The 23837-nt window shown below is 40.1% G+C and overlaps 1 protein-coding gene and 2 long non-coding RNA genes across 38 annotated transcripts in view; 2 read left to right on the forward strand and 1 right to left on the reverse strand.

Annotated features, from left to right (window-relative positions):
• Positions 1–2200: 2200 nt before the first annotated feature.
• On the forward strand, positions 2201–6074 carry LOC309339006. Its single transcript, XR_014155136.1, has 2 exons — positions 2201–4259; positions 4426–6074. It is a non-coding gene; the product is annotated as an uncharacterized lncRNA (long non-coding RNA).
• Positions 4549–23837, reverse strand: part of MADD (MAP kinase activating death domain) — an 83051-nt gene continuing 63762 nt past the window's right edge. For 35 of the 36 annotated variants that reach the window (XM_081855428.1, XM_081855427.1, XM_081855421.1 and 32 more), the window contains 9 exons: positions 23678–23783; positions 23175–23285; positions 21799–21906; positions 21548–21712; positions 20471–20543; positions 18938–19044; positions 15064–15133; positions 8791–8837; positions 4549–6098 (listed from right to left, as the gene is read on the reverse strand). In XM_081855428.1, coding sequence (XP_081711554.1) covers positions 5991–6098; positions 8791–8837; positions 15064–15133; positions 18938–19044; positions 20471–20543; positions 21548–21712; positions 21799–21906; positions 23175–23285; positions 23678–23783 — 895 coding nt within the window. In that variant the 3' untranslated portion in view covers positions 4549–5990. The remainder of the gene's footprint in view (positions 6099–8790; positions 8838–15063; positions 15134–18937; positions 19045–20470; positions 20544–21547; positions 21713–21798; positions 21907–23174; positions 23286–23677; positions 23784–23837) is intronic. The other variant, XM_081855420.1, reaches the window with a different exon arrangement.
• Positions 11349–14086, forward strand: LOC309339007. The gene is made up of 2 exons (XR_014155137.1): positions 11349–13448; positions 13830–14086. It is a non-coding gene; the product is annotated as an uncharacterized lncRNA (long non-coding RNA).

Consider the following 23837-nt stretch of genomic DNA (forward strand, 5'->3'; position numbering starts at 1 on the left):
AAACTCCTCTAGGTTTATTTTTTCTCCTCTCCTCTTTGGCTGGTGTTAGTGATGCCTACAAAATGTTGATATACAGAAAACCGCTCTTGGCAGAACTCAAAAGCTTTTTCTCGGCTCGGCACTTAACATGCCATTTTGCTGTGGCCATAGCACAGTGATAAGGCAATCATTTTGCATCTCAGCCAATTCCTGCACCAGTTTTAGCTCATTTTACATGCACAAGCGAAATAGCCATTGGTTAACAACTTCCTTACATGGACACTCTTTAAACAACTGTACAGAGAAACTGCTGTATTACCCTAACCAAATGTTGCACTTCTGTTTCTTAAATAGATAATCACTTAAACCTAAAGAACTGTAAAAAAAAAATTAATTACAACTGATAAAGTTTTATATAGCCCTAGCAACATTTTTAACAAACACATAAGCCTTTCAATTGTAGAATTGGATAGCTAGTTATTTACAGTCATTGTCATTTGGATGTTAGAAGGGAAACTTTGAAGCATACCAGTTCATTCATATTATGTAGATTGGTTAGATAATCTCCAGGATCCATAAAGTATTTTAAATTCCATATAATAATTTTAATAATAATAATTTATGAAGTGGCTTAATCATGCTGGCCACATGACCCGGAAACTGTCTGCAGACAAATGGTGGTTCCCTCTGCCTATAGAGCGAGATGAGCGCGCAACCCCAGAGTCGACCACAACTGGACCTAATGATCAGGGGTACCTTTACCTTACTCCGCCCATCTGGCTGGGTTTCCCCAGCCACTCATATATACACAAAGGGCTAAGAATTTTATCGAGGGGAAATTTAGCTGCTCTACTCAACTGTGAACAGAAAAAATCAGGGCTGTTGAACACTTATTTAAAAAAGATGCAAAGTATATATTACATGGAGGATAAGGAATGGCCTCCCCAGTTTAAATCTTTTCCCCACTCCAAGCCGTTGTTAGTGCCACTAACATAGTCACCAGACAAGTGAGATAATCCCTTTTATTACAACCCACGAATATTAAAATACAGCTTTTGCAAGCTATTGAGCATGAGTAGGCAAACTAAGGCCCAGGAGCTGGATCCAGCCCAATTGCCTTCTAAATCTGGCCCCTCTACATACATTAAACATAATAGAAACACCGCCACCCGACCCCACCCCCATCCATCCTCCCTCTCCCCACCCACCCCCTTTCTTTTTTCTTTCTGTTTTCTTCTCCCCCTAATGCCTCAACAAATGAAATGGATTGGAAAAAATGTTACATGGAAGAAGGAAAAAAAAATACGAGGCACTACACTTCTGTAAAACAAGAAAATCCTTAATAAAAAATATTTTTAAAAAAATAAATAAATCTGGCCCGCGGACGGTCCAGGAATCAGCCTGTTTTTACATGAGTAGAATGTGTCCTCTTATTTAAAATGCATCTCTGGGTTATTTGTGGGGAATAGGAATTCATTCATTCCCCCCCCCCAAAAAATCATAGTCCGGGCCCCCTACAAGGTCTGAGGGACAGCGGACAGGCCCCCTGCAGAAAAGTTTGCCGACCCCTGATACTGAGTAACAGAACCTTCCCAGGGTAGGAGTATGTTCAGGAAATGGGGGAAAATAGATATTTCTGAACCTAGATGTGCTCCAGCCTGGCTTACCCTTGGCTGTAAATTATTTTTTTCCACTCCTGAAACTGAATAAAATACTAACAGACTTCATTATGTTAAGGTCTGGACACTTTTTGAACCACCAAACAGTGCCCTGTACCTATATTTTGATTTAGACTAAAGTAACACTACTTTTCAATAGTTAACTGTGCCCAAAGTGGTCATCAACCAGCAACTTCTCATCAAAATGCATAACCATTTGTTAGAAAACATATCAATAAACTCAAATAAGACAACAATTCAAAAAACACAGGACAAGGTCAACATTATAGTGAACTAGTCTAGACATGCAATTAGTAGGAGGGCTGTCCACTTGCCTCTAACCCAGGAGTTGGAGCTGCACAGTTCTACCCAATATTTATAATCTATACAAGAACCAAAGGGTTTTATTGTGGTATCAGTGCTCCTCTGGCATGCAGTGTTTTTTTGTCCATCCGTCCCCATCATTCACATGACTTTGTTGGCATAAAAAATGCCAGCCCATATTTTCCCTATTTAATCTGAATTTTCCAGGGAAAATTTGTAATCAATGACCTGTTTTTGCAGATTAAAGCCCAGCCTGGAAGCACCCTTTATCTCCTCAATCAAGCCTTCAAACTGGTAATGCTCCCCCCCCCCTTTTCAAATGTGAGAACAGAACAGAGAAGGAAAATTACAATATTATTTAGAGACAAGGGCTTTGTTTTGAATGCCACAATTCTGAGGTCTGTAATGTTCCTGGACCAAGAGTGTATTGCTTTTACACAATTCAGTTTTCAAAATATATCACAGAGTTTCAAGTCACCCAAAGGCTCTGAAACAAAGTATAAAGGAATGTGTGTTCCTTTTATTTATTTCTAAATAGTTCTCACACATTATCCTGAACACACTCCCCCCCCCCCTTTTATGGTTTGTTTATTTTTTTGAAATGGAACCAATCTTCCATTACTGCTTTATCCCTGCAGCCTTGGTGTAAATTGAAACCCAGGTTAGATGGTTTGACTGTAATTGGATTAAGGCTAAAATCCTAATCCTTCTCAGAAAATATCACACTGCCCCCATCTGCTACTTTCTACCAGCATTAAGACTTTTTAAAAAGTCTGCAGACAAGAAGGGCCAGGCTAATGCTGTACCTTGCACTGAAGCATCTCTCATTCATCCTTTTTGCTTTTACTTTTCTTGAACACTCAGCCTGAGGAAGAGTTTTGTTGCCAAAACTCACAAGTCAGTTCTAGCAGGCATAATCTCACTTGTTTTGCAACACCAACATGGACTCCATATTATGTTTCTTAGAGGAAACCCAGATGCATTTAAGCCCTGCTGATATAGTTGAAGTGCCACTCAAAGCAGAGACATCTATTTTAGGACAGCAAAGCAGTCGAGTAAGTGGATCCCATTTCTGAAGACCATACATTGTGTGACATAAGGACCACATCCTAAAATGACTTGAAGTGGTGAAAGATTGAAAGTGCTATTGCAGCCTCCATCTGTTATCCCTGAGCTTGAATTGGCATGCCCAAGCAAAGAGGCGGACAATAGAGAAAGTCTTAAAATAACCCGTACTTAAGATACTCAGCCAGCAAATAACCAACAAACTTTACTGAGAATAATGTACTTCAGGAGGGTAGGAAGGGAAATAGAGACAACTAGTGTCCAAGAAAGTAAACTAACCCAGGCTTAATAAAAGACAGAAAATGTAACAGTCCAAAGAAAAAGAACAAGCCAGAAAACAGCCTTCCTTTCCTATGATCAAAGACAACCAAAGATTCACAACAATACACTTCAGAACATGGCCATAAGCTTTAAGTACTGTCCTCCTTTGTGGGTACCCTGTTTTGAAGAGAATGGGATAGAATCCAGACAAAATATGGAGGATTTGCAGCCTAGTTGCTGCTAGAACATCCATTCCAAAATCCCAGAAGACCTAGAATGACATATTCTGTATAATTTTCAGATAAAAGAGCAACATTTCAGGGGAAATTGTGTTTTTTTTAAGGAGAAGGTCAAACTAACAAACTGCTAGTACTGTACTATTTAATTCACAATAGACCAAAACTAGAATCTGAAACAAAATTCTGCTTCATAGCTATCTCAAGTTTTATTGTAAGAAAAATCAAGCTTGCAACCTTCACAGTTATAGATAAAAAAATGTTTCGAAGTATGTAGACAGAGTTAACTCCAAAGCAGGAGCAATATCTCAACTTCCTACATAGACTCTCTTTATGTATGCTATGGCTTTTATTCCCTGAATCCATCTTTACAATCCATGGGTGAAGCAAGTGGGGGAGGCATCAGTAAAACTCAATAAAAATCAATACAAATCTGAAGTTCTCCCTCCCTCCCTCCCTCCCTCCCTCCCTCCCTCTCTCTCTCTCTCTCTCTCTCTGAAGCTCCCAAACTGCCAATGGAATACATAATACAAACTGTTACAGAAAATTAAAAATTATACAAAATTATGCTGAGAGTATCATATGGAATGTATGCAGGTATAAAATATTTGCCAGCTTTGCCTTTATTGTTAGCTATTGAATTAACAATGAAATCATTTCATATGACTGATTTCTCTCAAGCCTGCTTATTCCTCCCACTTGTGCAAGGAGAGTGATCTTTGGGCTAGACAGTGGCGTAGCGTGGGGGGTGCAGGGGGGGCCGGCCGCACCGGGCGCAACATCTGGGGTTAGGGCAAATCCACGGGTTAGGGGGCGCAAATCCACGGGTTAGGGGGCGCAAATTACTTGCCTTGCCCCGGGTGCTGACAACCCACGCTACGCCACTGGGGCTAGATAATGAGATCTATTAGTATATAAACATATAGGGCCTCCTCAGTCACATGTTTTGGCTTTATTTGAAACCTAAATCACTAAATTTTAAACAGTAAGCAAAACTAATGCAGTTCAAACCACAAGAGTCAAGGTGGTTTAATGGTAGTTTATTTTCACATTCACACAACTGTACACTTTTCTATAAATAGATGTGGGGCTGAAATATGTACATCTTCCCTCCCTCCCTGGCAACTCATTCATAATACACAGTCCATTCAACAGCCACACAGACCAAGCTGAATGGAACAATCCCAATGATTTCTGGAGGCAGATTGCCAATAAACCCTGTGAACTCATATGGTACTCCAATATGAGTCAGAGAAGTCAGTCAGATGTTCTACAGTTTGTTATATACTGCAGATGCTCTCCTTCAAGTACCCTGGTGTGTGTTTGCATTAGAGTCCAGTACAATCCATGAAAAAATAAAAGGCATATTAAATATTCATTTTCCAGCTTACTTAGAAATAAAAAAATCAAATGATACTTTACCTGGGAGGGAGGCTTCATTGCACAGTAGCACGGTGTTTGCAAAATTCTTTAATATACATGTACAATTTGACAGAAGCAATGGCTAAAAGGAGACTTGGAATGAGGATATACAGTGCTATGGACAAACATTTGCATCCTCACAACCATTTTATGATTTGATGTGTTTCCAACAATATACAACAGAATTATAGGGTGCTCTAAATACTGAAGCTTTATGTGAGTATGTAATGATTTAACCAATAGCACTGTGTTGATTTTGGTGGTGGTGGTGGTGGTGGTGGTAGAGAGTTGCCTTTCTTCACTTAATTCTAGACGTTTACCATGTAGAAGTCTATCACTATGAGCATGTACTATGGAACTGAACTGGAATGTCAGCAAAATGTTAGTCTCCTGTTTAAAGGAATATGTACAGTACATGCACACTGGACTGCATCATCCTTCCTGTGCCTTGATTTCCACCCATTCCTCTGAAAACACAATGACTAGACATGTGTGTAGTTTTGCTTCCACTCTCAAACAACCATGCCTTTCTGTGGAATGGGTTGGAGCAGCTTGCAGACAAAAAAGGGCTGTGTGAAAGGAATTCCATGCTGACAAAGTTAAGTCTGGAGAGCAAGGAACAAAATAATGTACAGTAAAGCACATTAGCAGCAGCAGCAGCAGGCAACACTGAGTTGCTTTCATCGCCTACATAACAGAAAATATGAAAACAGAGGCTTGATTCTATAAATAAATAAAAAGTCAAACAATGGTATCACTGTAAAAGAAAGAGAGCCGAACCTCATGTGAGCAAATCGTCTGGGACAGCTAATTCCAAGAGCATGGCCAGAGCAGACCACACTCAGTTCTAGAAAGGATGCCAATAAGTGCTGGAGAAGAACAGCTTCAGCACACAAATGAATAGTTGAGTCTGATTTTTGTAAAGGGGACTTGCAGGGCCATAGATAAACAAACAAGTTTTCATAAGAGACGGTTATGTGAGCTCCAATAACAGCCATAGAAAAGGGAGTATTACAGGCCAATGAATTTCCAGTGGTGGTGTTGATCAGCTGGAGACTGGGCGAGGTGGCTTGCTTTTGCTTTCTGCTTCTTTCCCACGAACTGCAGCCACATAAGAGAAGAGACACAATACGGAGTAGCAGATCTCATGAGCCTAGAAGACATTAGGAAAGACAACAGTGAAGGTTTGAGTAATTAAAGGTCTCCGGACTGTATTTATTGTATACCTTAGAGTTCCTTTACTTCGAGAACAATTATAGAAAGCTCCAATAGATGAGATGTAATGCCTTGAAATTGGTGATTCATCTATCCCATCCACTCATCTAAGGTTAAAGAATGCCCACTGTTTCAGCCTCAAATAAATTAAGGCAATAACAGGTGTAACTTTTTCCAGCTGTGGAACCTATCCGCAATGCCCTTACTTGCATTTAAAATGGAGCACTCAGGTGTGGCCCTCAATGCCTTTTTTAGCGTGCCCCCCCCCCGCCCCGGTGCTGCCTTCCCAGAGCCGGGTGAGGCTGGGCTTTGGGAAGGAGGCGTGAGGGCTCTGATAGAGTCCTAGAGTCCTTCATCCTCATTCCCAAATCCTAGTTTGTGCTTTCCCTGTTTTGGGGAGGCAGTATGAGGGCTGTGCCGGGGGGGGCATCATATTATGGCCTTGCTCCCCCCGCCCCATGCAATAAGGCAGTGTGTAGCCTGAGAGTTCTGTGTCAAAGTATTATTGTGGCCCAGCTGATATGAAAAGTTGGACTGCCCTGATTTAAAACATACCTTTGCTCTTCAAGGTTGAATTCTATAAAGAATGGCTCTGCGTAAACTGTTTATGCATGGAGCTTATTAAATTCTATGATAGGAAGGACATCTAATTTGGAAGCCCTTTATGAGCGTTCCTGAGGGATCCTGCCTTATGCCACTGAGATAAGGTTGGTCTTGGAATAGCGGAAGCTCTGCCTCCTAGATGACAGAATTGGATGCCAGACCTTGTCTGCTGCCAAAAGGTGGTGCATTCTCAGAGGTCAGACTGCCCTACTGTTACTATGGAGGCAAAGCAAAATCAAGAGATGAATCAGTGCTTAAATGAACAACCATGCAGTGCTTTACAAAAGATAAAGGCAGGGAGGGAGCAGCTTGCTTGAAGCATTATGGAGGGGCAAGGTTGGCATTCCATTCACTGATATCCACATATGTCATTTCAGCTGCAAAACTAGTGCATAATTATTGTTGTTTGTTTGTTTGTGGTAAAAATTGCTTTTGTTTTTCCATCTTTCATGTACACATCTGTAAGATCACAGTTGAGTAGGTATGATGCCCTTCTGAATTTCTCATGCCTTTTGTGGTCACTTGTATCATAAATACCTATTAACTGTAAACTCAGTAAAAATATTGGGAGGGGAGCTGCAAAACTAGGAGGAAGCTGGGTTTGCACTGCAACTGAGGTGCCTGACAAACATCATGTTTCTGTATTAAATCTGTCTTCATCCTGAGTAGATGACTTCACAAAGTGAAAGTACTAATTACACAAGAGTGCAACCATTTTATGTGCCATCCAGACTCTGGCTAGCCGCAAAAGACTTTTATGCAATAAAAAAACAACTCGTTTGAGTTTGCAGCAAAGCATTAGGAGATCTATGGAGGTAATGTTTAAAGGAAATGATACCAAAATTCCACCTACAGGTTCAATATTATACACAGGGTGAAAATGGTATGTGGAAGGTCTATTTCTTATTCTAGGTCATAGCCCAAACATATTGTTAACCACTAGACTTTGTCATCTACACAAACATACTTATACAGTGTCTAAATATTTTTTTAATCCTCTGTTAACTGGTAGCATCAAATGTACCCCAACAGGGGGGGGAAAACTTTTCTGCCAGTCTTCTGTAACTGTCTATTAGATCCCACACACCATTCTTGTGGGTTTATATCCTATACAATGTAGGGTGTTTTTGATCCCAATGATTTATTTGAAACTATATTGTTTTACTAAAAAAAAAGTAAAATTTTCGATGAAGGTGTAATTTTGTAGATATGCACTTGCTCTCATGCTTAATACAATCTCACAGTTTTTTGTTTTTGTTTTCTTGGGGAAAAGTTAACCTCATTTGGATATAGTCTTTTGTTGTTGTTGTTGTTGTTGTTGGAGGGTCAAATCAAACAGTTTTAAAACTCTTAAGAGATCTGATTCAATATACACCTGACAATTATTAAAAATTTTGTTTTCACATTAATTCAAAAGATCTCAAGTGGTAATCATTAATATGTTCTCAGTGACCCTAAGCCAGTACGTGTAGCATCTTAAATACAAGACTTTTAAGTTAATTATAGAGTTGAAGATTCCCATGTTTTTTTAGCTCAAACTACAAATCCTCCTAGTTTCTGGAAAATAGGGTGGAAAAGTAAACATTAATTAGTAGTTGTCCCATTTTCTAGATGCTGATTGATGTATTTAAAAAATCAATTATTTTATACTTTATAGTTGAAGTAATCAGATAAAATGTAAACCATCAAATTTTGCTAGTCTCTCTCTTACGCTTTCTCTCTCAGCAAACTTAATTCTGCACAAGCCCTAGTTTGCTTTCTGAAGTTCAACACAAAAATAAGCTGAAACCCATCATCAGAATACACACAAAAACCTGTAGGCTTATAAATTCCTTCAGTCTTTATTTTTATTCTCTTCATTTTGAAACTGATCATAACCATACTTCCCCAGAAGCTTCCATTGAAGTGATGTTGTCTAACTTGGAAAATTAGCAAGATGGAGAGCAGTCTGAATGCTGAAATGCCACAGGGTGGACATGATAAGAAAACCTTTGAGAAATAACCAGAAGACATAGCAGATGACTCACCATTGGCGTCTTGTACTTGTGGCTCACCACTTCTTTAGTTTCAGGAACTAAAACCGGACGGGCAAGAGACAAAACAAAGAGTTCAAAAAACGACAAGAAAAATTGAGGGATATAGTACAATGTTCCCAAAGGCATGAGGAAAGGAAATGTGCAATGAGCTGCAGGGAAAAAAACACTCAGAATCACAGAATTGTAGAGCGGGAAGGGACCCCAAGGGTCATCTAGTCCAACCCCCTGCGATGTAGAAATCTCAACTAAACAATCCTTTTTTTACTAATGCTAAACTTTACTCATTCTTTTTTCTTTCTACCGTTAAACACTGACCTATACCTTTGCTGGTGGCATTAGTTCTTGCTTTAGAGAACGTTCCAAAGGAAGATGCATTAGGCAGGCACCATCTTAAGAGCCTAAATACTTCTGTTCAATCCTTTGTCAATGTGACAGGCTTAGTTTCAGATTTCGCCTGTACATCAGCAACAGCAGATACATATTCCACTCTTATATAAACTAGCAGAAATTTAATTATGGATATTAAAAATTAAATGCCAGGAAGTCCAACTTCTATTCCCTCTGCAATAAGGAAGCAGAAGTAACAACCAAGGAAATACTGCTCTTCTTTTATCACATTCAAATTTACCACATCAAAAGCTTGTGCATTAGTACAATTTCTGATCTGAATACCACAATCAAACAACTACAGGCGTCCCTCCAACTTACACGCGATTGACCACATATGCGAGCAGCACTGATAAATAAATAAGTAGACTCAAACCAGGAAATGGCAGGATTGTGCTAGAGAGTCCCCGTAACTCACGAGGAGATTCTTCCCAGAGCCTGAAGAGGACTTCAGTGAGGGCAGAGGAAGCCCCAAAGAGACCAGAGGCACAGCAGGGCTTTGTTTAGGCTGCTCAGCCTCCCCGCCTAGCAACTGACATACATGGTAGCAAGTCACCACCCCTTTTCTGTGCATCCTCTAGCCTCCAAGTGGACCCAGTGCTTTAACTCTAGTTTAAGAGAGAGTTATGTGCAGAGAGAGCTTTTTAGAGAGTATTCCCCACTTGCGTGATTTTTGCTTATGTGCACGAGGGCCCCAGAACATAACCCAAATGTAAGTGGGGGGACGCCTGTATATTCTAAAGTCAAATGATTATGGAATGATTTTGAATCTTTTCTTTGCAAAACATCTCAGATTTTCTAGGTTAACATAAAACAACTGAAGAAAAGAACCACTCTCCCCCACCAAAAGGAATCCATGTATTTATCATGGGGAAAGATAGAGTAAGTATCTTATCATATAAACCCTGATATCACCTACTAAGATGGAATAAATGAATAGGCAATCTATGAACAAATGAATTCAATATAAATCCTTATGTGGGGAAACAATATAACTCAAACAAACCCTTTCATACACGAGAACAAATGCTATCCAGGAGAAGGTCAATACGAAACGATAAAAGACTAACCAATATTACAATGACTCATAACTCTGATAAAAAACTATGTGCCAGCAGCTAGAACACAGGGCATTGCGGCATCAACATTTCTGGAAAGTTCTTAGGGAAATCCCACATATTTAACATATGTACATGCCCAAAAGACACTATTCCATGCCACCAGGAACTAGATGAAGAGCAAGGTCTCACTCTAAACTACTTTACTTATTGGTATCAAATAATTCTGGTACCAACTCTGTATCCCCATAAAAATGATTTAAACAACTAAAACCTACTATATCATCACAAAAGGAATAAAAAATGATTAACACATTTCTGAGCTTGGAGTTAGTATGATCATTTGAAAGGCAAGTATATTGGACAGAAGAAACTGAAGTCAAGAAGTTTGGACTAAACAGAAGGAGTCGCAAAGTTCCTGACCCTTAAGAACTGGTTTTAGGAAGGAGACCATCATACTCACTAAATCCCCCTGTTCCCCACCTCCAAAAATGAAAATAGGTTTTTAGAAAGGAAACTGAAAGAGAACCGGGGGGGGGGGGGGGCAGTTAAAGACCAAAAAAAGTTTGGTGGGGGAAGGGGGATAAAACATTACTACTGCATAGTATTAACAAACAAACCAAAAACAAGCTAAAAGGGGGGCATCTGATTTCTGAAGCTTTTACAGTTAGAAGGATGAAAGAAATAAGTACACAAGTACCATCCTGCTTCCTCTTGCCCTGTGAATAAGAATACAGGTACAAAGTACTAACAAAGGATTGGGACGAGGGGCAACACTTTACCTGCTGGAGAATGAAGGTTTTCATAGCAGCAACAGTGAAGGGGTCACCAAAAAGTTAAGCACAAATACATAGCAGTAACTCAAATCTCAGAGCCAAGGCCTGGTGCTTCCTACTTTCTCTAAGCAATTCCTTCCAGGAACACTTCCTTCCAGCTATACGCCCTAAGATCTCATCTCCAACTTCCACATTGTCCTTTGTAAAGTGGTCTTGGATAACATGAGAAACATAAAAACAACCAAGCTGACAAAACGAAGATCAAGCAATGTGAAGTGTAATCTGTGTGACCTACAGAACAACCTAATTATTCATTGGTTAGACAATTCTTCCTATTAGGAAAAAGGAGGAAAATCTGCTTTAGCAATTGTGGATGATTCCATGTACTACCACTTTCATACTTTCATATGCAGCTGATAATGTCTTCTTTTGAAATTATCAAAACATGAGATAATTATATATTATACACAAGGCTTGAGCCTAATGTCTATAGTCATTTTAATTTGGGTTTCAAGGCCTGTCGGACACAAACTGACTGAAACAAAGATGGAGACACTGTGGCTCTTTGCTGGACCATAACTCTTAATAGTCTCTCACCCTTGGCCGCACTTATCAGGTTCTTCCTCGCAGGCCAAATTTGACAGGTGGGCAAAGCTGCCCATCTGCTGATCACCTGATGTCACAAATGATATCAGGTGATTGGGTGCTTTAAATCAGCCAAGTCCCACCCCTCCCTGCCCTGCAATTGACATCAGGTGTAGGCCGCGTGGGCATGGTGTGCACAAAGCAGTTTGCAGGCCAAATAGGGAAGCCTGATGGGATGCATCTGGCCCATGGACCAGAGGCTTCCCACCCCGTTCTAACTTAGTAAACTTAGTAAACAATCACATAGCACAGGGATGCCTGATCCAGATCAGGGCCATATCAAAGGGAAGAAGGGATGAACCCTTTCTTTGGACAGGCCAAGACTGCAACAACTTATTTCTTTCCAGGGGAGTTTCTAGATGGGAAGTTTATTGTGGACCTGGTGCTGATCACTAACACAAGTTTTTTTAGAGTGTCCTCATGGCATTGTCATCAAACCATCAGCCCATTTTTTATATTTAATACAGATTTCCCCTTAACCTAGAAAATATACATAAAATTATCGGTAACCTCTAAGTACATCTTCAGTCACTTCTGGTCTGAAAGCTCATTAGCTTTTGGTGGGTGGTTTATTACATGGTGGCATTTTGTTAGGTAGTCTCTGTCACATCCCTAGTCATTTCACTTGCAGTGGTCCCCAGTACCGTTTCATGCTGAAGGCTTGCCTGTTTTGGAGGATCTAGTCTCTCAGTACCTTCACAACATGTAGGGAGATTGCCTTTGAGACGAATTAGAGTACATACACCAGGGTTTAAAAAAATGTTTAATATGGAGGTCTTGCAGAAGACCTCTTTATCATTCTTACCCAAGTATTATGGTAAATCTCACTCTTGTGAGTTTTATGGTAAATCTCACCTCAGTGCTAAAAACTAAAAATCAAGTGAACAAATGAAAATGAATATGGCCCTCACTACCGCAAAAAAGCACACTCCTCCATTTTACTCATTGTGAAACCAGATAAATGGCTGGATAAGACTGGTAATGTGTGCTCTTGGGATTTTTTATTTCTTTAAAAGATGCACACACACATAGGTTCAGAAATACCTGTATACACATATATTCAGACTAGAAAAAGGAGATTGGGGAGGGTGGGAGGAGTGGCACAAAACTTAGCTCAGATACATTCTGTCAAGCTCTGCCCAATGTGGTGGATGGCAAGCGGCAGAACAGAATGAACATTGATGACTGCAAATGGAAATGTGTGGCTAATGTGTCAAATGGACAACCAACCAAATCAGATCTGAAGGCCCTATTCTGTGGTATAAGGCCACTCTCTGGAAGCACCCAAACAGTACTTTCACAGCAGAAAGGGTCTCCCAAAGCGAAATGAACTGGAATATTGACCAGCAATTGCTCTGATCAGTCAGTCTGAGTATCAGTTGAACATTTATGTGAATCCCATGCAGTGACCTATGGTGCAGTGCAGATGGCATGGACTGCTTACAAACTGCTACAGAGCTTTGGCGTAACTGACCTGCTGATTTGTACCAGTGTACATTATCTCAAAAGATGTCTTGGAGAACCATCTTCAGAAGATGGAATTCACTTTTACATTACATGCCCCCACATTTCAATGAATATGAAAAGAAAAATGATTATTGATATATGGAACTTCATAAATTGGAATAAATTGGAACATCCATAAATATGGAAGTTTAAATTGCCCTGAGTTAAATTCTACACTCACTTCATGTAGCAGAAGTTCTTTACCTAGCTATCCCTTTCCCAGCTCTTCTTTTCCCATCAGAATAAGTTCCTTGTCAAAACAGAACAAATCACTACAGTGGTGCCTCACAAGACGAAATTAATCCGTTCCGCAATTCTCTTCGTCTAGCGGTTTTTTCGTCTTGCGAAGCAAGCCCATTGACAGTTTAGCGGATTAGAGCTATTAGCGGTCTAGCGGCTTTTAGCAATCAGCTGTTAAGCGGCTTATCAGTGGAACAGCTGATAAGCGGATTAGCGGCTTAGGAAAGGGGGGGGGAGGCGAAAAAACCCCGCAGGAACTCGCAAGATTTTTTCGTCTTGCGAAGCAACCCCATAGAGAAATTCGTTTAGCGAAGCGCCTCCAAAACGGAAAACCCTTTCGTCTAGCGGGTTTTCCGTCTTGCGAGGTGTTCGTCTTGCGGGGCACCACTGTATGCTGAATTTACTCTATTAAATGAAGTTTTATTAAGCAGCAAAAAAAAAGTTAAGTTGTTAGCCTCATTTCATCTCAGATCAAATACAAATCAAAGAAGTGTAGACATTTTAGTCTGTTGCAGAACATACAACAAGAATCCTCTAACACATTGAACTAGCAAATTATTGTGGCCTAAGATTCATGATCCAGAGCCCACTTCATCGAAACCAATGCAATGCATCAATATTCTCTGAATGCTACATCCAGTAACAGCCTAACTACTAAAGAAAGATAGCCTAGTTTTTTTAAAAAAACAAAAAAACAAAGTACACTAATTGCTGGTCCCCATCCCCATCTGCACTGGACAATCTCAGAAAAGTCAGCTATGTCCTGCTGGTCTCTCTCTCTCTCTCTCTCTCTCTCTCTCTCTCTCTCTCTCTGACACCCAACCACACGTTTCTTCCTGATAGCAACAGGGAGCATTCCTCAGCAACAGGAAAAATATACAAGGCAGTCACACCTCACTCATTCTTGTACCCACATACACTCACCGCACACATACAAACCGCATATGCACATGAAAATCTCTCTCTCACTCACACACACACACACACACACACAACACACTTCATACCTGCATTTCTCCCTGTCTCTCTGTCCAAGTGCATCTCTCACAGACATGGGTGTCCACAGGAATTTTTCCATTGGGGGAGGCAAAATAAAGCACTGAAAGGATGAAGCAGCCAATTTCTCCCCCAAAATGGGAAGAATAGTGCCTATAAGTTTTGCCTTATATCTCAGGTTCTACAATTGTTAGAAATGTACTTTAAAAAAGAAAGGAATCTGGGAATCTGGGGATTATAGTTCATCCTGGGGACACTAAAAAGGATTTCACATATGCCATGGTGATGTATTGTACTCAGACTCTTGGGCAAGTAACTTGTTCTTTTTGACCGGGCAGATCCCCATAGTAGCTGCTTTGTGGTGGTGCCCATAAGAGTTGCTCAAATTCCCAAATATGCCCACAGACCCAAAAGGTTGATGACTCCAGCTCTAAAATCTTGTTATCTAAGCTTAACAATGCCTCAAGTTCACTCATGTCTTCTTCAGTTCTAATAACCTGTTTAGACACCATTTATGCTGCTTCCTTTGACCTTTCCCTGCCACCCCCCAAAAAGAAAAATCTATCAAAAAGATACAGTTCTGCCTCATGGAGAGGATCAGAAATTTGAGTTACTGCCATGTGAGTACAAACCTAATATCAAAATAATGTAATTACCAAATTCTTCCAGGACAAAGACTCCTCGCACTGTATTGCACTTTTTAATGTGATTCAGCTCTATGAAAACCTGAAAGAAAAGAGGAGGAAGACACATGATTAGAATAAAGAAGGCAATGTCAAAATAAAACAAGAACAAAAAGCACACCACAGCAGTTATAACTTGGAATGTTGTAGCACATACTACCAGTTCAACTATAGTTTACTACTTAAATCAAAAGAAAGAGAAATTGGAAACTAAAAATCCAAAAATTGCCACAATGCTAGAAATCAAGAAACAACTTAAAAGGCTAAGAAGCTAAGACAGCAGAAGATGGAGTACCTTCCGCTCCTTGCAGGAGGAGAAAGCATGGAAGAGAAACGAAAGAGTTAGTAACTCTTGACATATCCAACATTGCTACCCCCTTCAGGCACTCAACTGAGTTACAGCAAAAAGAAAAACCAACACACTTTGAAATGAAAGAAAAGGAGGGACACAGACTGCTTCCAGATTTGGTCTGTCATTTGTGGTCTTGCCCCATCCCATTAAATGTCTGCCTCTCCATGCATCCTCCTCCGGCACAGAGGGCAGGCAAGAGGTGCCATGCTTCCCACCCAAACCAAGGGTTTTTCTTCTATATTTCCACACGTGACGATGCTCAAGATTTACAGACTGCAAATTACACTAAGTGCTAAAACAAAGGGAGGTTGAGGGAAAAAATGAAGCAGCAGGTTTTCACTTCTCTGACTCAGAAACCCAAGTGTGTGAAAATAAATAAGCTATCTTATTGTAGTAGTCCATTCAACACCCAAAGTAGCTTCTCAAACATCCATGCGCATCTTGGAAAGTGCAATCACAGCTGTTTCATTCAGGACGAGGGGTAATATATGGCCTATGTGGAAAAGTACAGGAGGGAAATCAGAATATCTCTATACTAAGATCTCTCCAAACAGTGGCAAAATCCCAGGTGTTTTTCTATTAGCACTATACTTACACTAGGATACATAAAATGTCAATATTATGATATGCCATCCCCAAAGAAAGGGAGGATAGTCTGTTTACAGGGATATGATGGGAGAGATAAGTAGGAGACTGCTTTGTTCCTTAAAACACACTTAAAAATCTAGCAATTTCTCATTTAAAAAAGTATAGTACTAATTCCTAGGAAAAGATGCAACATCCCTGAAACAGAAATGCTTCTGGAGGGAAAGATGTTCCCCAACTAACTGAATAACATGTTTATTATGTTGTATATTGCATAACTGACAAAGTCCTTAGAATCATTCATTTATCAGAAAAATAAATAAAAAGCTTACAAGGGATGATTACACCTATCTCTATCCTTTTCTGTTTTACCAGAATCTACAATCTCAGTGTTTACCCAGTGCATGGCTGCAAAAAATAGGTTGTCAGTCTTCGAACAATAAGTTTCCAAATCTTGACAATACCACAACAAAGGGCTTGTTATTTGGGCAAAATACAGCAATACCTATCATGCTAGAGTCCATTTGGGTTTACAGTTTTGGGGTGCTTTGGGAATCTACTGCTGCATCTGGGATTACAGATTGCAACAGTGGACAAAGTTATAGCCCCAGAGCATGATTTAAGGATACTGTACATGATTTTGCTACTTCGTTGGCAAACCATTGGGAACCCTGTGTAAGTTATCTTATTTCCATGATGGAATAAAGGCATGAAAGGTATGTACAATTCAGTTGACACAGTCCCCCAAACAGCTTAAATACACAGAGAAGTGTGAATTAGAATACACTTAGAATAAATGGTGAATTAGAATACACTTGAAAATTTATAAAGAATTGACTTGCTTTATTCCCAAGGCTCAAATGGCAAGTTATGAGGCAACTATAGGATTCCAAACTCTGTCATTATAACATGGGTGTAGCCAAGGGGAGGGCAGGGGGCAGCTGCCCCCCTAAATCAATACCAACCAATACAAATCTGAGGTTCTGCCCCATAACAAAAGCCTGCCCCTCCTAACAAAAATCCTGGCTACGCTCATGCATTATAGTGCTTAAATCCTTCCACTGCCCCTGTATTATCTCCTGAAAATCCCTGCCTTACTGTTGTTAACCAATTTTTCCCCATGTCGATTCCAAGACCAGAAGCCAGACCAACTGGGGGGAACAGCTAGTGGAGGGAGGCATTTACAGGGGGAATCAATAGGTGCCAGAAGGTTCACACACGCCACTTCTGCCCACCGATTCTCCTCAAGAAAAGTCCCAATTCATGCAGTCATGTCACCCTGGCAAACACAGGTTTGGGTAGACACATTTGATGAGATAGCCCAAATGGTTAGAAATTCAAGGAAATCAGGTTTATACACAAAGACTTCTGATCACCGCTTTCTGTGCTTCATTAGCTACACCCCCCCCCCCCGCCCATGTATTCAAAGTAGCAAATGCTCAATCATTGTTGAAAAGTGAGTATGTAATCCCACAGAGCCATTTCTGCTAAAAAGCATCTTGCTTCTTGAGCAGTGCAAGTGGCCATACTGGAAAGTTTAAAAAAAACAAAAAAACTTCCACCTGTATGTATATTTCTCCCCAGCATATGTGAACAGCTTCGCTGAATCTCAGCCTAGGGCTCCTAGGGACACCAATAGAACTTAGAAAAAAACTTAGAAAAACAACAACAGAACACTGCACAAAAGACTGACTGACAAATTTAACTCTCTCCCCATTTCTCTCTCTCTCTCTCTCTCTCTCTCTCTCTCTCTCTCACACACACACACACACACACACCCAACCCTAAAATTGATTCCACAGCATATGCAAAACAAACATGAACACCAAGCAAAAGAAAAACAATGATCAAGAGAAGCAAAAAAGAAAACACATCCAGAGAAAAGAACAGAGTGGCACACAAATCCGTTTGTGTTTCCTCTATACCTAGAGATAATGACAGATTCAAAAGGGAATAAATAATTACATCTGTATCTTTATGAGAAAAAATGTTTCTCTCTGATTTATTGAACAGCCTCCACTTTCAACCACACTGCCCTGCCCCACCCATTTAGGGGGTGCAGCCACGTGATGCGTCATGTGACACCACCTGGTGTACACCGGGCAGGGGCAGGACTCATGGAGGGCGGCGATCTTTGCTCTTGTTCGTCCCAGCCCCTACCCGGCTCCTGGGCAGAGGCTGGCCAGTGGCAGCCCCCTCAATATTGGGGGGGCACAGCACCTTTCCCCTAAATATTAGGGGGCTGGAGCCCCTTGCGCCCCATATACCTAGCACCGCTGCAGATGAATTACACGTGTTGCGGGATACCTTACATTTTAAAAAAAGTTTGCTAATGCCAATTTTAGTTCATTTTTCCATAAAACAATAGTCATGAATTCACCCAAGTTAAATAGTGAGCAAATTGTTCTATAAGGCTGGACAGTTGTTGTTTTTAATAAAAAAAAACAGTGTTTTTTGCTACGTCCATACAATATACCTCAGTGTTCCAAGACTAAATATTGTTGGAAACTGTTTTGGAAATCCAATGTAAGCAAACCTCACCATCACCTGAATTGCATTTTTTTCTTCAGTTTGAAAGAACAAAATACATCTATAGCATCATTAAGAAGACTGAATGAACAACCCCATATCCTGGTTGCAGAAAAACTAAAGCTCATTTAAAGAATTATTTGGGTTAGGGCCATTATTTTTGTTGGCAATTTGTGAATTCTGCATACTAGTATATAGAGTTAATATTTCATTCGGAGACAGATACTACATAATTTGAATACTAACACTGAGATTCTCTTAACTGTGGAGGAAAATAATTGTCTTTCTCCTTCACCTCCCCAAGGGAAGAGGAAACACATTTATTGGTGCACTTTAAGAAGCTCCATGCTCAAATACTCTTGTTCAAGGGTTCTTTCCTACCTGACTGTGCATGAATTTCAGGTTAATCCCTTCCAGTGTGACTTGGAGAAGCCCCCCTTCACCAGTTTTCATATCCTGCACTGGGAATTCCCCACCCAGTTCAGGGCCTGCAATGTAAAAGGAAAACAGAAAAAAAGGAGGAAAATGCTTCCCAATACAAAGTGATTTACGTACACAGAAAAACATAGGATACTGCATTTAGAGGAGGATCAAAGAAGCAAACCCGTTCCTCAAAATGGTGCCATAGCACATCTGATTTCTATAGCATGGATAACAATAAGCAATATAGAGATGCTAACTAGATGTCTGCAAAGACTGGTACTTTAGAGATCATGATATGTTTTGTCATTTATGCCTGTTAAATTCTTATGAAGGATAACCAAAGAGCTCTAGCCCTAAGCAGTAGCCTAGCATTTCATTATGTTACTATAAAGCATGAGTAGGCAAACTATCCGGCCCAATCGCCTTCTAAATCCGGCCTGCAGACGGTCCGGGAATCAGTGTGTTTTTACATGAGTAGAATGTGCCCTTTAATGTAAAATGCATCTCTGGGTTATTTGTGGGGCCTGCCTGAAGTTTTTACATGAGTAGAATGTGTGCTTTTATATAAAATGCATCTCTGGGTTATTTGTGGGGCCTGCCTGGAGTTTTTACATGAGTAGAATGTGTGCTTTTATATAAAATGCATCTCCGGTTATTTGTGGGGCATAGGAATTCATTCATTTTTTCCCCAAAATATAGTCTGGCCCCCCAAAAGATCTGAGGGACAGTGGACCAGCCCCCTACTGAAAAAGTTTGCGGACCCCTGCTATAATGTCTCACTGACTCACAAGCCTCACAACACAAGGGCCAATCTGTTGATGTTCCTGCAACTTTGTACTGTTTTGTTCTGGCCCGATGGGTGACAATCTTGCTGACACTTGCACTGTTATTTTCAGTGTGGACAAATGATGTGCTAATGTTACACTTTAAACTGGGAGTGGTTTTAGTCTGCAGAATCATTTTGGCAATCTTTCTGAGCAGGAGAAAGGCTCTGTGAGCAGGAAATAAGTGACATTTCCTTCATTTCCTTATAGGCTACCTACACACCTACGAGTTGTTGAACATATATGGATTTTTTAAAAAATTCTGCAAATGTCTAAATGTGTAGCTGTGTACAATTTTGCTAGTGGAGCTTAAGACTTCTGCAAAGGATCAGGTGTGTATCTTGGAGGTGCTGGGAGATTTTGGGTCTTTAGGACATTTGTGGGGCTTGGTGGAAGAGAAGATTCAAGAGCAACCATGTCCTAGTCATCTGGCTGCTAAGCTCAGTATCCCATTATTACAGCAATATCAGGGGAAATAAATGTTTATTTCTCCCCTGGCAATTCCTTGAAGGAAAGTCAAATTCCTTTCTGGCATCAGCATTTCCAGAGTGAAAAGGAGGGGCAGTATTTTCAGACCCTTTAATATAAAGGACAACACACACCCAAAAACTCTTTTAGAAAGTTGTGGCACTTGCCAAAGCTCATCTATGGCCGTTAAGGCTCTTACCAGGTTTTGTGCTTTGTTGTCTTGCCGCTGCTCGCTCCATACTGTCTTTTACACAATAATATAATTCCCGGCACTACAACGGATTCAAATAAATAAATAAATAAATAGGTTTTCTGCAGATACATAATGGAGATTCATAAAACATAGAGCTAATACAGTGGCGAGAACGTAATAGCGCAAAGAATAATAAAGCATACAAACAAACATTTCTAAGTACATATTAATTATCTGCCACATTTCCTCCAAGCAGCTCAACTTCTTGAAGGAAAGTTGGGATACAATGCACAGGAAATAATAGTAGTATTTTAGACCATACTTTTTAAATAATAAAATATGGTTATTTCAAAATGCGGCATTATTTTGAAATATGTTTGGGATGAAAGGATGGGGAACTTTAAAGGCAAGACATTTTTATGATTATTCTGTTTTAATGGCATTTTATGCTTTTTGCATTTGTAAATTTTCTTGAACTGATCTCTTATATGAGATTTATATGAGATTCTCTTATATGTATTTTTATAAACAAATAAACAGTGGTGTTTGGTCCACATATATAGCTCTATTTTTTCTTTATTTTATTAAATTTATATCCCATCTTTCTTTAGTCATAGAATCTCATGTTATAACTGTTTCCCTTACAAACAATTTGCAACAGCTGATTCTGAAATTCTCTATATGTGTGTAAATTAATGCTATCCAAATATGTTATTTTATTAAAACAAAGCACTGTAACTTCCTCATGTTACAGGCAAAAATGTTACATAGGTCTCCAGATCCAAGATGCATCTATCCCAACATAAACCCAAGATTAGGATGTGAGCATTTCAATAGCAATGTTCTACCCACATCTCTCCATTGGAAACTATGCTTAAAATTGCTGTTATGGGTGGAGAGTGGTGCAACTCAAACCATGGAAACAATATCTGGTGACACCACTTAAGAAAAGCTTCTCGCATTGTATGTCAGCTGCTGATTATCTCAGCATCAAAACTCTGCAGCAGATTCAAAGACAGATAAAACATAAATGGTCCAGTAAAATACTAAGACACTGTAAACAGAACACTGTAGAAAATGTACCTTTTTGGTGTAGAACTTATTCAATTGTGTCTCCTGGCCATTCCTCCTCCAGAGACAAAGCACTTTTGTTTTGGGACAGTATGTCATGTTGATGAGCTTCTCATACCACCAGCGTTCATACACCGTGCCAATGTTACTCCTCAGCACAATGCAATCATCGCATACCTGGAGACGTATATATTATTAGAGAGGAATTGCCATACAACCCAATTAACAGCAATCATTTTGTTAACTTTTAACCTGGTCTCTACCTCCATGAAGAAGATATCCCCTGTTGTGTCTGTGCCAGCATGTACAACAAATGTTTGCTTCTTGATATGTCTGCTGCCACTGGGTCGGATTTGGAGCTCCCTGCCATTCTAAATAGAAGGAAAAATCCTATTAAAAACCTTCCACTTTAATCTTTACTTCAGCTTCAGCAAGTCAGATCTCACCCATCTCGTATACAAAAGTAAAATTGGATTAAAACACTGAAAAGCACCAAGTATTTTTTCAGTACTAGGGAGCAGTTTTCAGCCCCGTAAGGAGGAGGAATGGGGCAGGTTTATGAGTTTGTACATGCTCCACCGATGTGCACAATGACCCAGACCCAGAACCAGACCCCTGTGCAAATGGGGAGTTGTCTATAACTCTGCACCCAAAGTTTTCAGAGTCAGAGGAGAATCTGGCTAGCCTGCACCCAATTATGTTTTTATAGCATACACTTAACACAATGTATCTACACACTGATGTAACATGCACATGCAACAACTATGCTTTCTAAAAACATGTGTATGGTGGGGGAGGCACAGCAAGCAAAAAGAACATGGGAAACCCATCAACTAATTTCTCTTTTAGTAGCACTATCAGAGAAGTAAAGATGGAATTCAGTGCTGTGCTCTTCCAATTGTTCTGTCTGCACAAGCATTGAAGCTTGCCAAGTGGAATGATTCCCCCCTCTCCCCTACAGCTGTTCTGAGGGTTCTCACTGAATCTCAGGATATAGCATCTTCAAAAAGCCCCAAAGACACCCACCCTGGAGAAGCGGCCAGCAACTACAGCAATAAAAAGAGCTGGTTTCCCCCAGAAGCAGCTGGTTCAGTTCCTTACCCAGGCTTGTAACAAAACAACAAGAGATTAAGCCTAGAGAAGCTGCTTACCCATTCAGCTACTAAGGAGGAGTTTAGGAAGCAGCAGTTAGTGCCTCCAGTCCAGTAGGAAACTGGCAGACCCCAGCCCAGGCAACAGAGTGAGAAGGCAGCTTGTAGCAAGAATTTCCTTCTACAGCTCTTGAGAGCAACACTATAAAAAGTTCAGAAAGATCTGACCTCTGTGTCTCCTGTCTTGAATAAAACAGGTGAGGAGTCTCTGTCAAGCAAGGTATTGCTGAGTAAATCTATACCATCCAAAGATCTGGCTCCCACTAGCCCTTGCCATAAAAAGTACATGCAGAAGGCAAGATATCAGAATGTTTCTATCTGCAGTATTTTAATCTTGTACACAATTTATGAAATACATTATAGAAGAGGAACATAACTCTTTTCATATTTGTAGCAATCAACACTGCCATCTGAACTGCAGTGAAAGATAATCCTCCTCTCCTATCGAAGGAACAGAGATATAGATACAGAGGTAGTCAAAGACTTACTATATTGGCAATTTTGTCGAGTATTTCATTTATTTCTTGACTATGCACTAGGCCAATGTGAGATTTTCCCATCAAACGGCGCACTTTCTTCCTAATATCATTCTTGGACACCTACACAGCAAAATACAGCATTTGATTACTGACATCTCCCTAGGCACTTGCATATATATTTATATTTCAGTACATAGTCAAGAACTCATTTGCTGTTTTTCAAAGAGTTTAAACTACCATAGAAACAGGTCAATCAAGAGAAGAAACTGTGTGATAACAAGTAACTGCAGAAATCAAGTAAGAAGAAAGAAGTGCTCAAATACATCCCATTGACGTAAAAACAAAGCAAAAACAAAGTATGACATTTCATTATTTCTGCAATTAATATGGGTTTGCTCTTGCATGGGGGAGTTAAAAATTTGTGGCCACAGGACACCCATATTTCTCCCATACCCTACCACAAGTCTCACAAAAATGTGCAAAAATTAAATTAAAATATGAAAAAATGGCACCTTCAACATAAGCATGTAGGCTATCATATTGTGAAGCAGCGTAGCCAATAAGCGGTCTTCATCATCTTCTAAACGCTTCCGGTCATGTTCTCCTAGAGACAAATACCTACAAAAGGAACACACGTGTACTTGAGTCTCTGATGGACTTTTAGCCACTAAC

The sequence above is a fragment of the Podarcis erhardii genome, assembly GCF_964252035.2.
Source record: "Podarcis erhardii genome assembly, chromosome: 1".
NCBI classification, from domain to species: domain Eukaryota; kingdom Metazoa; phylum Chordata; class Lepidosauria; order Squamata; family Lacertidae; genus Podarcis; species Podarcis erhardii.